The sequence below is a fragment of the Labrus mixtus genome, chromosome 17 (assembly GCF_963584025.1).
Source record: "Labrus mixtus chromosome 17, fLabMix1.1, whole genome shotgun sequence".
Taxonomy (NCBI): Eukaryota; Metazoa; Chordata; class Actinopteri; order Labriformes; family Labridae; genus Labrus; species Labrus mixtus.
This window is the reverse complement of record NC_083628.1, coordinates 13,947,408-13,959,873: the sequence shown is the minus strand read 5'-3', so window position 1 is coordinate 13,959,873 and position 12,466 is coordinate 13,947,408. Positions and strand designations below refer to the sequence as shown.

The window sequence follows — 12,466 nt, the reverse complement described above, 5'->3', positions numbered from 1 at the left end:
TAAAACAATGTATGCTGTGTGAAAGATATCTAAAAAATAGAAAAAACTAACTAGTAGTGTGTACTAGAAATGTCACTGCGCCGTGGTCCTTGAGCAGAGGGTGGCAGTAGTTCACTTTGCTCCGGCATGGCATACTCACTCTAAAATTAAGTAGAAGAAAATGAATAGAGGGTTCAATTTTCTCTATTTAAAGTCTCACAGGCAACACTTCCTATCGTGTTTGTTTTTCATGTGATCTACTCAATCTGTCCACCAATCAGATTTTCGACATAGTATTGTGTAAATGTCTTCGGTATATAATTGTGACATGACTATAATGGTTACTGCCTGTAAATGTCTTCCAATAAAGTCGGAACTGCGTACAGTGTAAGGGCCAGGCTGCCTGGGAGGTGATACGCAGGGAAGTAATCAGAATAGTACAACACAGTAGTCAACCAGAAGTAACGTTTACGTTACCTAGCTAGAGACTTTAACCTGCCTAAAGATAGCTAACTGGAAGAAAGTAGCACACGGTGAGTCCATTCACATCGACACCGTGACATTACCTCAGTAGAGTATGTTTTCTAGATTGTAGACACACTGTTAAAATTATGTCTACTGTGTTTCGGAGCGCATTATGTCAAGCTGAGGTTTGAGACAGACTAAAGTGAGTCATGAGCTAACCAGAATAACGTCACCTGGACACCTACAAACTGTGGTCTGGCTTTATGTTGATCAGGAAGCGTCGAGCAAGTCTAAACATAAACGACTTAAACATGTACAGCTGCCAAAAGACCACGTGATTTATTGATATTGACCGTACAAGCTGATGTTTGCTAACAGAAAAGATAACACGCACTGAGGACGTGTAATTTATTTTACCACCACCAGGGGGAGTTAAAACATAACACAAGAAAGACCTCAATTTAGGGGCCAAATTTCCTTTGTCTTAATTGTCTAACCCCCCCCCTGAAAGAGTGCTGTTGTCCTGGCAGTGCTGAATGCTTAAGCCCGCCTCCATTAAGAGAGAAACAACCAGAAATCAGGCCTATAAAAACATCCTCAGCCTGAAATCTGGTATCATAGCCAGCTGGCGTCTTGCCCTTTCTCAGGCTGCTGTTCCCACAAGTCTGAGTGTATGTCTGTGGAGGAATGATAATATCAGCAAAACTAGTTCATAATCATCAGGTTCAGTTTGACAGTTTTCTTAAAAGGCATGTTTGCACTGCTTTATCCGTTACAAGTTCTCTCGCTTCATTTTGCTTTCTTATTCTTATTCTTTTTGCACATTAGAGAGAAAATGCATATACCAATCATTTGACATGTTTGCTCAAAGCTCTCACCTTTTAACTTTTTTGGTACATGACACATACATTGTTAATAAAGTATCTCACGTTTTTTTTTTTTTTGGTGAAAAATGTGACCAATTGAAATGTTCTACTCATAGCACTTTGTTGTTGTGTGTGCCTCCTTAACAGATTTACAGCACATCATCATGTGGACAGATATGAGCCACACTACTCCAGGGTCAGCAGGTTAGTCGTAAAGTTATTATCAAATTTAAACCCCAAAACACTGAGCAATCTCAAGCCGTTTTCACATATGCACTCCGGATAATATCTAGATAATTACAGGAGGAATGCTCCGGAAATTCTCCCGACCTAGCCGTTCACATATGCTCCTCACAGCAGGGGACTTTCCCTGTCAGAGGGGAGGGGGCTCTGGGGATTTCCCGAGGTAAGACGTGACGTAAATGAACAACGCGGAAGTAGCGGCCGAAGCAACAGAGTCCACTACACGACGTTATAATGAGAATATTTGCCTTTATATCAATGCTATGTGTAATCCAATGGAATGACAACATCCACAAAAGAGAGGAGAACAACATACTGACGAACAGAAAACATAATGCAGCCGTTTAATTACGTGCACAGAGATCGTAGAGGGTGCAGACACTTTAGCCGGTCACTATATAAACGTCATTCTCTTTCTATTGGCTCAAGTTGAAATCTCCGGAGTATATGCTGCCGCGTTCAGACGTCAGCTCACTCGGATTTTCTGCGGAAAAATTACTAGGGTTCTGGCCGGAGAAGCTCCGGGTAAAGACCGCGCGAAAAATGCCAAATCTCCGGAGTTTTTCAGGAGATTTCTGTATGTGTGAAAAGGGTTTCACTGATTGGTTACTGGAGGGGAGTTTTGAAGCCCAACAATAGTGGTCGCCATATTGAAAGTGCTTTCTCTACCTCATTTTTAGTCAACCTAGAAATAGGCAAAGGGGTGGGTCTTAAGCCTCCTGGCAAACAGCTACTGCTTGCTTGCAGTCGTATTAGTCACGCCCCCCATTAAGCATAGATCTAATCCTTCATTTAATCTAAATAGATGAATTAAAAAAAGATACTCCCCTCTAAAATGTGTGCTGATAAAGACATTACTATTCATACCAAAATCTTTTCTTTTACCAGGGTGTGAATGTTTTTATTTCTGCTGTCAAAATTGGGCATTTTAACATGGGTGTGTATGGGACTACCAGGGCTTTTGCATCTAGCCTCAAGTGGACACTCAAGGAACTGCAGTTTATTGTACTTCAGCCTTGGCTTCATTTTTCAACAACAGAGATTTCCGCTTAGTGATGACATGTAATCGGACTCCAAAGACGATCAGCAGATTTGTGTCTGCAGTTTTATGTATTTTAGGCAACTTTAGCTTACATAAGAAGTATTCTGACATACAGACACTTAAAATGTCCTGATATATTTGGGGCGTGTTTCATATGTGAACACAATCTGCAGAATTTTTCACCCAGTTCTTGATAGTCGTAGTCTCCTTCTGTAAGGTGCATATGTGAACAGGCAACTCTGGAAGACTGGATATGAAACAGTCTGAAAATAATATTGATTACTTCATGTGAACTAAAAAATCAAAACAGACCACAAGGAGTGAAGGCGTTTTCACACTGAGTCTGTTTATCGCCCGAAATTGACGCATATTATGATCTAATGTTGTGTCAATCATATTTGCATTCTGACTCCAAAGCTTTCATCCGTCATTATTTTTTTGGGGAACATCCATCCCTGTATGCTTGCGTGTGTGTGTGTGTGTGTGTGTGTGTGTGTGTGTGTGTGTGTGTGTGTGTGTGTGTGTGTGTGTGTGTGTGTGTGTGTGTGTGTGTGTGTGTGTGTGTGTGTGTGTGTGTGTGTGTGTGTGTGTGTGTGTGTGTGTGTGTGTGTGTGTGTGTGTGTGTGTGTGTGTGTGTGTGTGTGTGTGTGTGTGTGTGTGTGTGTGTGTGTGTGTGTGTGTGTGTGTGTGTGTGTGTGTGTGTGTGTGTGTGTGTGTGTGTGTGTGTGTGTGTGTGTGTGTGTGTGTGTGTGTGTCGTGTTCCCTACCTCAAATTTTCTGGCAGCCACTGTTCAGGATCAATTGCTTCGAGGTTATTGGTGGTCTTCTTTTTAATGTGTGGCTCCAGTAAAGCTAGCAGCATATCAAGTTGGACCACTGACTTGTTTCCGGGACTGGATGGACCCCATTTTTTTCTCATTCTTCAAGGAGTAAAAGAACCACAAAATCCTCTTTACTGCTTGATTACTCCGTGTGATGAGTACAAGACATTTTGTCTAATGCTGCAAATTTACGCAATTAATCTAAAAAAATATACACATCGGACTCAGTGTGCAAGGTTTCTATGTGTAATGTTTTTCATTGGAAAACAGATCTGAAAAACACATCTGACTCAGTGTGCAAAGGGCCTTAGGACTGATTATTTCTACATGGTTACCTTAAATGCCTGTTCCTGCTGACCCCGGAGTCCGTGTTAAACCCAGCTATTTCCAGCACGCTGGCTGTAAGTGCCTTTGTTTTAAATGTTCCACAAGTTGTTGTTCGTCAGTTCTTGAGAGGTAATCAGCATGAGAACAATGCTTAAGTAAGCATCATATTCAGTAAGTGCTTGTACTCTCCTCTTGTCCAAGCTTTGGTAATGGCACCTGTTAAAAGGTTGTTGTTTTTTTTCAGCACCTACAACAAAAATACAAAAGCAGAGAAGTACTTGAAGAAGAATGTTGTGCCATCCTTCCAGTGGAGTTGAGCCACTCGCACAATCTCTGCCAAGTCACACTGAAGCTGTTCTGGTGGCTGCAGTGACACCAAATGCCCCATTTAGACACTTGATCTTTGTGTTTCCTTTATTTTGGCAGCTGCCTGGCAACAGGCAGTCAGACCTGTCTCTGGATTTAATCGCTAGTTAATTTCACTGAATTTCAGTGTGACTTAATCTGTTTTAAAAGACAGGGCGGTTTTGATAGTGTCCCATTACTTTGAAGGAATGCAACACTTTCTCATATTCCAAATGATCACATTCCAATTAAAGAGGAAATCTAAACTACACCGTCTAAGCTGAGGTGAATGAGTGCATGTACTGTATGTGTGTGGATGTATTTATATGTGATGATGGAGGTCATTATGTTGTCCTGAATGGGGGAGCCTCCAACTCTGTCATTCACCCATCGGGCTGAGAATATAAAGAAGCTACATGCTCCACATTCCACTCCTCTTCTCACCTCTCCTCTCACTCTCTGTCCTCTCTCCTCTTCACACAAACACTGAGACTGAAGTGGAGTGGGTTGTGATGTTTGTGTTTGTGTGAGTCCCTGTGCATGTGCGCATGTACGGCCATCGGATGAATGGGCTTGAGTGGCGTGTATAACAGCAGAGAAGCACAGAGAACTGCAAAGGAAACTCTCTAGCTATTGAAATGCTTGAAATTTAAGGACTTTCAATGGACCATTGCAGTGTTTCTGCACTTCTTAGTCTATTTACTACATGTCAAGGCTGCTTTGCTGTTGCCTGTCTTCCATAGTATGCTGTAGTGTTGCTGTCAAAGCTGTGGCGTCATGGTGAGATACCCAAGTGTCGGTTATATGAAAGGCCTGTTTTTTACAACAAAACAATGAAGCTTTATTTTATTTTAAATGAAAGCAGCTTCTTGTGTAGATTTTCCACTATCTAGTGGAATTTCTGGAACTGCATTCACAAAAGCTTGAAAATGATTTATACTTGACTGAATGACTGAAACTATGCATGCTTTTTGCTAAATGGGGAAAGGCTGGCATGGTACAACAAGTATTTCCTGTAAGTAAAACACTGAATCAAAAGGCCAAGTGAGGACAGGTGTATGTTTATTTTTAAGAAGAAATATCAAGTAGACAAAAGAAAGTGTCAGGCAAGGAGGGATACAGAGCAGACAGAGGCCAACGCTGAAAGGGAGAGAGGCCTGCTGCTCTGCTTTCCCAGGCTATGCATCAGGAAGGTTGTATTTTTTTTTACACCATGACCACCACATAGCCCTTTTCCTGGGGAAATCCGAGACAAAATCGAGAGAGGCTGCTGCAGGGAGGGAGAGGAGAACAGGAAAACTAGTCCTGGGAAGCGGGGAGGGTGGGAGGGGGGAGAGGGGGGGGGGGGTTGCAGGTTATGGTGGAGCCCACACAGCATGAGTGACAGAGAAAGAAGCTGGAGTTTTTTTTTTTTTTACAGAGCGCTCAGTGGAACACACGCACAGGCAGATGGACACAATTTTTTTTTTACTGCATTCTTACTTTCCTCTTGTTTCTCTGCCCTTTCATGCACCCTGGCCTTCCTCAAAAATGTGCCCCGAGAGTCGTCTGTGGAGTATTTTGGCTGTAGAATCAGCTGGAATGCAGAGCTAATGCTGGGTTCCTCGACTCTGCAACCTGCCCCGGCTGTTAATCCGATGTTATGGCTGCTCTGCTATGCCTGTTAAAGAAATAATATTTGACGTTATGGCTACTCAGTTATGCCTGTTTTAACAGACAATATTTCTAGTGTATCGCTTGACCCAGAAGCTGAGATTTAGCACACACACAAAAAAAGATAATTCATGATATCTTGGAAACAAATATTTGTCTTTATAGAAAGATAAATGCAAGGTAAATGTAAGGGCAAGTAAGCATTTTGGTGTCAGACTCAGTATAGAATAAACAATAGTTTGTTTGGAGAATTACATTAGAGTAGTAAGACATAATATATATCGGCACATCATTATTGGGGGATTAAGTAGAAAGGACCAAAAGCTGATACCAGCTATCAGGTGCCTCATATGAAAAGAAGAAGGGGGGGGGGGAACTAAAAAGGCCAAAAGGTTTGATGCCTTGTCAAGTTGATAGAGGTCAAATGTCAGGGTGAAACCCCACCTCAACTTTGTGTGTGTGATCCCACCCTCAGGTCTTGACCCTGCCGTGCTGAGGGACCAGCTCTTCGAGCCATGGAACCGGAGAGATCTGCAGACGGTGAGAGTCCCTTTTCTCAGCGCGTGTCAATTCCACACACATGCAATATCTATATGTGCCTGTTTACAAAGATAGAGAGATGCAGGCTTTGTGCGTCTGCAAGAAGCACTTTACAGGAAGGAGCAAGTAAGAGAGAGGGAGAGAGCTTGCACACAGGCATGTTTAGATGTAGGTGAAGGCATGTGTGTGCGTGTGTGGGTTAATGAGGAAACCAGAGTGTCTGTCAGTAGGAAGGAAGGAATTTGTGTTGCACTGAATGAACTTGAGATCTGTGTGAGGAGGATATTGAGTGGATGACATCTGTTTTGCAAATTAAGACAAAGCGTAAAGAGTTCTCACACAGATATTATTTTCCTGTGTAGGAAATGACTGAGGCCACAGTTTGCATCAAGCTTTAGCTGAGACTCAAAAATTGTGTCACAAGTCTCTGTTGGGTAGAATAATTCACTTGTCCCTTAACTCATTTTACAAACAACTCTGACTCATTTACTTGAAAACACCTGTACGACAGTTACACTTTTCAAAAGAAGGGGTAACTGTTTTATCTAAAAGAAGATGCATTGTTTTTAGATCATCCAAATTATTGCAAAAAAATGTATGACTACTTTTGGGAGGAGAGAATAGCGGTTGAAATGCAGCAAAAGCCCGAAGTCTGATTTGAACCTAACTCCGCTGCGATGAGAACTATTGCCTCCGTACATGCGTCGACAATTTATTATTTTATTTGGATCATTGGTCACTACCAAAGTAACAACTACTCTTCCTGGGGTCCACAAATCTAAATCAAATCACAATCTTAATTGAAGAAAAATCCTAAACATCCCTCTCAAGGCGATTAAAAAGACAATTAAGCTGCCATGTTTTATACAGATTGTTCTCCTCGCTGACAACATGCATTTAACTTAATTTTCTTTCCTCCCTCCCACAGCTACATTTGCTTGCCATTCAGGGATTTTCAAAGCTGTCTGAGCCCCTGGTGGCCTTGCTAACAATCCTGGAGGGTTGTCCAGGCAAACAGAAGGGCCGGAGCCACCTCTTTGGTCACCAGATACTCATTGAATTCCAGAAATGGATGAAAGAACATCCTCAGGTAGAAGAGACTAAAGTTACTGAAGAAATGCAATGTAGAGTTTTAATTAATCCATTTCAGAGCTGCACCTCCGGACACTTCATCCTTCATCAACTTTAGTAGTTTTACAGTTGAGAACCTGGGCTGGTATGAACATCTTAAAGGAGCAGTATGTAACTCTGACACCTAGTGTTTAAAATGGGTACTGCAGTCCAAATTCGAAAACATAGGAGAAAGCTGTCTCCCCCTGCTACCTCTTCCCCATAGTCCATGTGCACACGGGTTGCCATGTCATGCACACAGAAGCTTCAGTGTTTAGCCAGCTCTGCATCGGTCTTGGAATCTTTCTGCGCTCTAATCTCTCTCCTTTTAAAAAAGCATCTCCTATATTTATCCTAGTCTTACCACGTTTTTAGTCATGTAGCCTATTAGAAAAAAAGGTCCGGTAGAATCAGTTATATCTGAACCAGTTCACTTGTCTGCTTCCATCACCGCAACAGCTGGAGGGGCGTTCAAAACAGCGATGTGGGGGTGTCTTAAAACCACCTACCTCCTCTGGTCAAAACAGATATGAACCCTTCCGGACCCCAATCGAAACTTAGAAGGAGGACATACTGGCTGCTGCATTGTTGTGCATGTTTCCTTGTATGTATGATGATGTCGTAAGGTCATTTTATGATTTAATTCAGTAGATAGCTTACATATTGCTTCTTTGAAACATATAAATATGTTTACCAACTTGTGCCTAAGAACTTTTTTAAGTGCGTTGCTTGAAGGTCATTTAGTGCGCCTATTGAAATAATCATTAGGTTTTTAGTAAAATGTTGATACCATGAACCACAATTACCGTCAAGTATTTAATGTCTTTTTCAAACATGTTGGTAAAAAATTAAGATCCATATCAGCAAAATGTGTTGCAACCATTCAAGTGTTGTCTCATGTGAGTTAAAAAAAAAAAAAAAAGATCATCGTTGTTGTTTCATGTGTTAGGCTCTTCTTTTATTCCAATCTTTATGTCTTCATAATGCAATATATCTATTTTAATCTCATTTTTGTGGCATGTTTGCTCATATATTGAGCATTTAATATGCCTCCTTTTGATTTGTATCCATCCACTAGGTGACCCTGAGCGCAATCTCAGAGCAGCAAGCAGCGTCACTCCAGCGGCGGGCTCTAAGCTTACTAACAGACAGCCAGCCCAGCTTTGCGGACACTCTCATAGACATTTATCACCTCAGCTCCCTCGATCCAGCCACACTCAAACTGCACATCATCAGGATGCAGTCTCTTAATTGCTACAAAGAGGTGAGTGCCTCATTTGAAGGTCTCATTATATTTTAAGGCAGGACAATTTAGTCACTGAGAATAACAAGTAACAATTAAAGAAAACGTATTCACAGTTCTTGATCTTCACAGGCAGCAGCACTCAGTGTTAAACTGAATTTACAGAAGGAGCTGAACATGGAGGAGGTGAGACAAAACATGTCAGCAGACTCTGTGTAACCCTTGTGTATTTTTATTCATATGTAGTGAATAAATAAGCAGATTTATGTTAGGTATTAACTTTTAAAAAGGGCTTCTCCAAAATCTCTAACCATTTTCTAAAATGTTCATGTCCATCTTTCTCCTGCAGATGTGTGTGCCACTAATCTTGCAGAATAAATTAGCATCGGCGGAGTGCTTTGTCACAGGCCACAAACACCTAGAACAACAACTGGTCACGCTGCTGGACTCCTGGTGCCACCCAAACTTTAGCGTGGAGCACGTAATCAAGTATGGAGCGTGTATGAACATATTGAATCCCGTGGAATGTGTGCACACGTCAGTGATGTGATGATATGCCTGCCTGTGTGTGTTTCCACAGAAAGTTCCCACGCCTCTCTGTAGCCAAACAGTCCATGGGCCACATCCAGGCCAAACTACTCACCAAACAAGTCTTCAGGCTCGTGGAGAAATTCAACATTGATCCAGGTGTGTGCCTTTGAGTCAGTGGGCACTTGTGTAGTTGTTCCTGTGTAAGGTTACAATTCAAGCTGAAATGATTGTGATCTTGTTCTATGTTCAACACAGGACTGTGTCCCCGTGCTCTGCACAAGAGAAGGCTGGACTCTCTGCGTTTCCTCATGTACAAGAGATTTGTGGAGGTAAATTATGCATCTGACCTTCTGTTTATTATCACATTCATAGATTAGATCACCTGTTCAAGCACAGTGTTAATCCTCACACCATTTTATAATTTAGTCATAGTCATAGTCTCCTGACGAAAATGTCCTTTATATTTCAGATATTAGTCATTTGTTATTGGTTTAATTTAGTCAATTAGTCACTGACTAAAATTGCACATCATTTTAGTTGATGAAAATAGAAGATATTTTTGGCAACAAAATTTCGTCAATTAGATGAAGTAATATTATTTATCAAATCATCAAATAGCGGAGTTTCGTCTCGTCATCGTCATAGTTGACTAATTTAAAAAGACCTTTGTTAACAAATATTTTTCGTCATTTATTTCGTTGACGAGATTAACACTGTTCAAGCAGTAACTTGCAGTTTTGTGATACTATTGATATGGAAAAGAGAAGTCCTTTCTGTTTCCCCCCTACACACTTCACAAACCTTTTTCACAGTACAGTCATATATAGAGCAATGAAAACATGGAATGCTTTGCCATTGTTCTTGACTAAATTAACACAAAAATTACTATTTTTAAAAAGCAAACAAAGAAACACCTCGGGGCATCATAACTCTAAGATATGAACTTAGGGGTTGGTAGTTTATTTTTGTGTGCTTATTTTAACCTTATTTAAATACCTGTCTTGTGTTTTTTGATATTATTATGGTTGACAGAATTGATTGTAAAGTTTAATTGTATTTTCTAAAAAATATTGATTAGTATAAGCTATTTTTGTAATGCCCTCTTCTAAATGTGATGGTTTGTATGGACTGTAGTGCTTAATTATGTTTTTCAAATGTACATTTTATATTCATGTTCATTTTTTTCAATGTGGACCCCAGGAAGAATAGTTGAGCTCTTGGGTACGGCTAATGGGGATCCTAACAAATAAACAAATAAACATTTAGAGAATTTCAGGAGGTCTCCTGAGGCAAGACATGAAGCAAAAATAACGACTGGGAAGTGGTGGACGAAGCAAACTGAGTGTGCTTTACGACCCTATGAGATATATTTGCCTTTATGTCAATGCTATGTGTAGTTCAACAGAATCAGAATATCAACAAAAGAGAGGAGAAGAGCATACTAGCAAAATGAAAACAAATGTATTGCAGCAGTTTAATTACGGACATAGAGATCTTACTGATCACATACATGCAGTCTATGGTAGTGCACTAATCACAGGGAAAAAATGTCACTACCTGCTACCACTCGCTAGAGCTGAATTCTCTGAAGAATATCCTGCTGCGTTCTCATCAGCTCACTCAGACTTTCTGAGGAAAACAAACTAGGGGGCTGGCAGGAGAAACTTTTGATAAAGTCTGAGGGAACTCTGTTTGAGTTCATAGATGCAGATCCTCCTGAATATTATCAGGAGTTTTTCATGAGTTTTGTTCAATTGTGAAAGCACTAACAGGCTCCTTTTCACTTCTTAATTTCACTTCTCAAATGTTGGTGGCTGTACTGATTTTTTATTTTGTAAAATGTTTTGATGCTTAAGTGCTTCATTCCAACTTTTTAATTTCCTTTGTGTTCAGACGATGACAATATATCATTCATCATTCATTAATTAAAACAAAGTTGTATTGGAATGTTGAAACTCAGAAAAGACACTAAAACAACACTGGATCTTTTTATTTATTTAGGCTACTGAAGTTTAACAAAGTACATATAGGAAGCAAAGCATTGTGTACCCAAGTGTTTCACGGTTTTACTGTTTCTTAGAAATGCTTATTCCACATTTTTGGCTTCCTACTCGGATCTCATGTTCCCTTCTTTTGCACATACATGTGTTTCCTTTAATCACTGTCAAACTTCTGGTAATTCCGTGTTTTTAGCCAACAAAAGCTGGTAACAGATCTCTGTGAAATCTCAGTTGATAGGGTCAAGCAATTTCCTGCAAACACGAGCAGATGAAGCATTACACTTTTTTCCTCACTGATTAACTTCAGTTTCAGCAATGCAAATATTTGCAGAGCTGCAGAATGACTTAATAATTCTGTATTTCCATATCCAATTTTATTTCAGAAAGGCATGACAGAGGACAACTGGTGTGACCATGTACAAGTAAGTGTTTCTCTTGTGTAGAGATGAACAGCATCAATGACATGTGCAGGATGCCACATTTTTCATGTGCTTTATGTTGGTGTAGTACGTGGTGGCAGATGACCCGGAGCTGCAGATCGTGTTGGTGGAGATGTTGGTGAAGTACGATGGTCTTAAGAAAGCTTCTCAATGGTCCTTGAGATACAACATCCCCAGACATCGACTCCCCATCGGGCTCTGGGATACGCAGCAGAGTCTACCGCCTGAACTACAGTGAGTTGGCCAAGATATGCATAGATTAACTTATTGTGCAATCTGTGAGGACGTACAGGCTGTGCTTTTTTTTAAATCAAGAGGGATAGGATCAGCCACAGAGTTTTTTTTCTTCCTGTCGTGCAGCAGGGAGCTTTGTTCACCACATCCGCTTTTCACCCATTGCATGCCAGTTTGTTGTCACCCATGTAGCAGCAGCCGCTCAATTGAGCTGACATATGTGTTTGATTTTTTTGTACTGAATGTGACAATTAATTCATTAGAAATGATGTACAGATAAGAGGCCATACATTAAGACACTATGATCTAATAATCTTTCACAAACAAGGCATTTAAAATGCTAGCTGTAAGCCTAACACTTAGCAGCTGCTGTTACTCTCTGTCTGATTATAGAGATAGTGACAGATGTTTAGTATCCAGATTTAGCTGACTCAGTTCTGTTGCATTTGTCCTCTTGTTGTGTGTTTTTTTGACTTCCCATCATTTATGTTCTTTCAGCAAATGTGCATTTAAAGCTCTGTCTTTTAATTCTTAAGTACCGGTACCTTTTTGTCTCAATTACCGACCTTGTTCTGGACTTCTCTTTGTGTTTTTACATTTCAGCCTGTTTAGGATAGGATAGGATAG

At 40.5% G+C, this 12,466-nt stretch overlaps 1 protein-coding gene across 1 annotated transcript in view; it reads left to right on the top strand.

Annotated features, from left to right (window-relative positions):
- Nucleotides 1-393: 393 nt before the first annotated feature.
- Nucleotides 394-12,466, top strand: part of exd3 (exonuclease 3'-5' domain containing 3) — a 45,061-nt gene continuing 32,988 nt past the window's right edge. Inside the window, exons 1-11 of the mRNA XM_061062083.1 lie at nt 394-512; nt 1,466-1,514; nt 6,217-6,281; nt 7,210-7,371; nt 8,470-8,655; nt 8,767-8,820; nt 8,984-9,123; nt 9,215-9,321; nt 9,421-9,494; nt 11,549-11,587; nt 11,673-11,839. Coding sequence (XP_060918066.1) covers nt 1,475-1,514; nt 6,217-6,281; nt 7,210-7,371; nt 8,470-8,655; nt 8,767-8,820; nt 8,984-9,123; nt 9,215-9,321; nt 9,421-9,494; nt 11,549-11,587; nt 11,673-11,839 — 1,034 coding nt within the window. The 5' untranslated portion in view covers nt 394-512; nt 1,466-1,474. The remainder of the gene's footprint in view (nt 513-1,465; nt 1,515-6,216; nt 6,282-7,209; nt 7,372-8,469; nt 8,656-8,766; nt 8,821-8,983; nt 9,124-9,214; nt 9,322-9,420; nt 9,495-11,548; nt 11,588-11,672; nt 11,840-12,466) is intronic.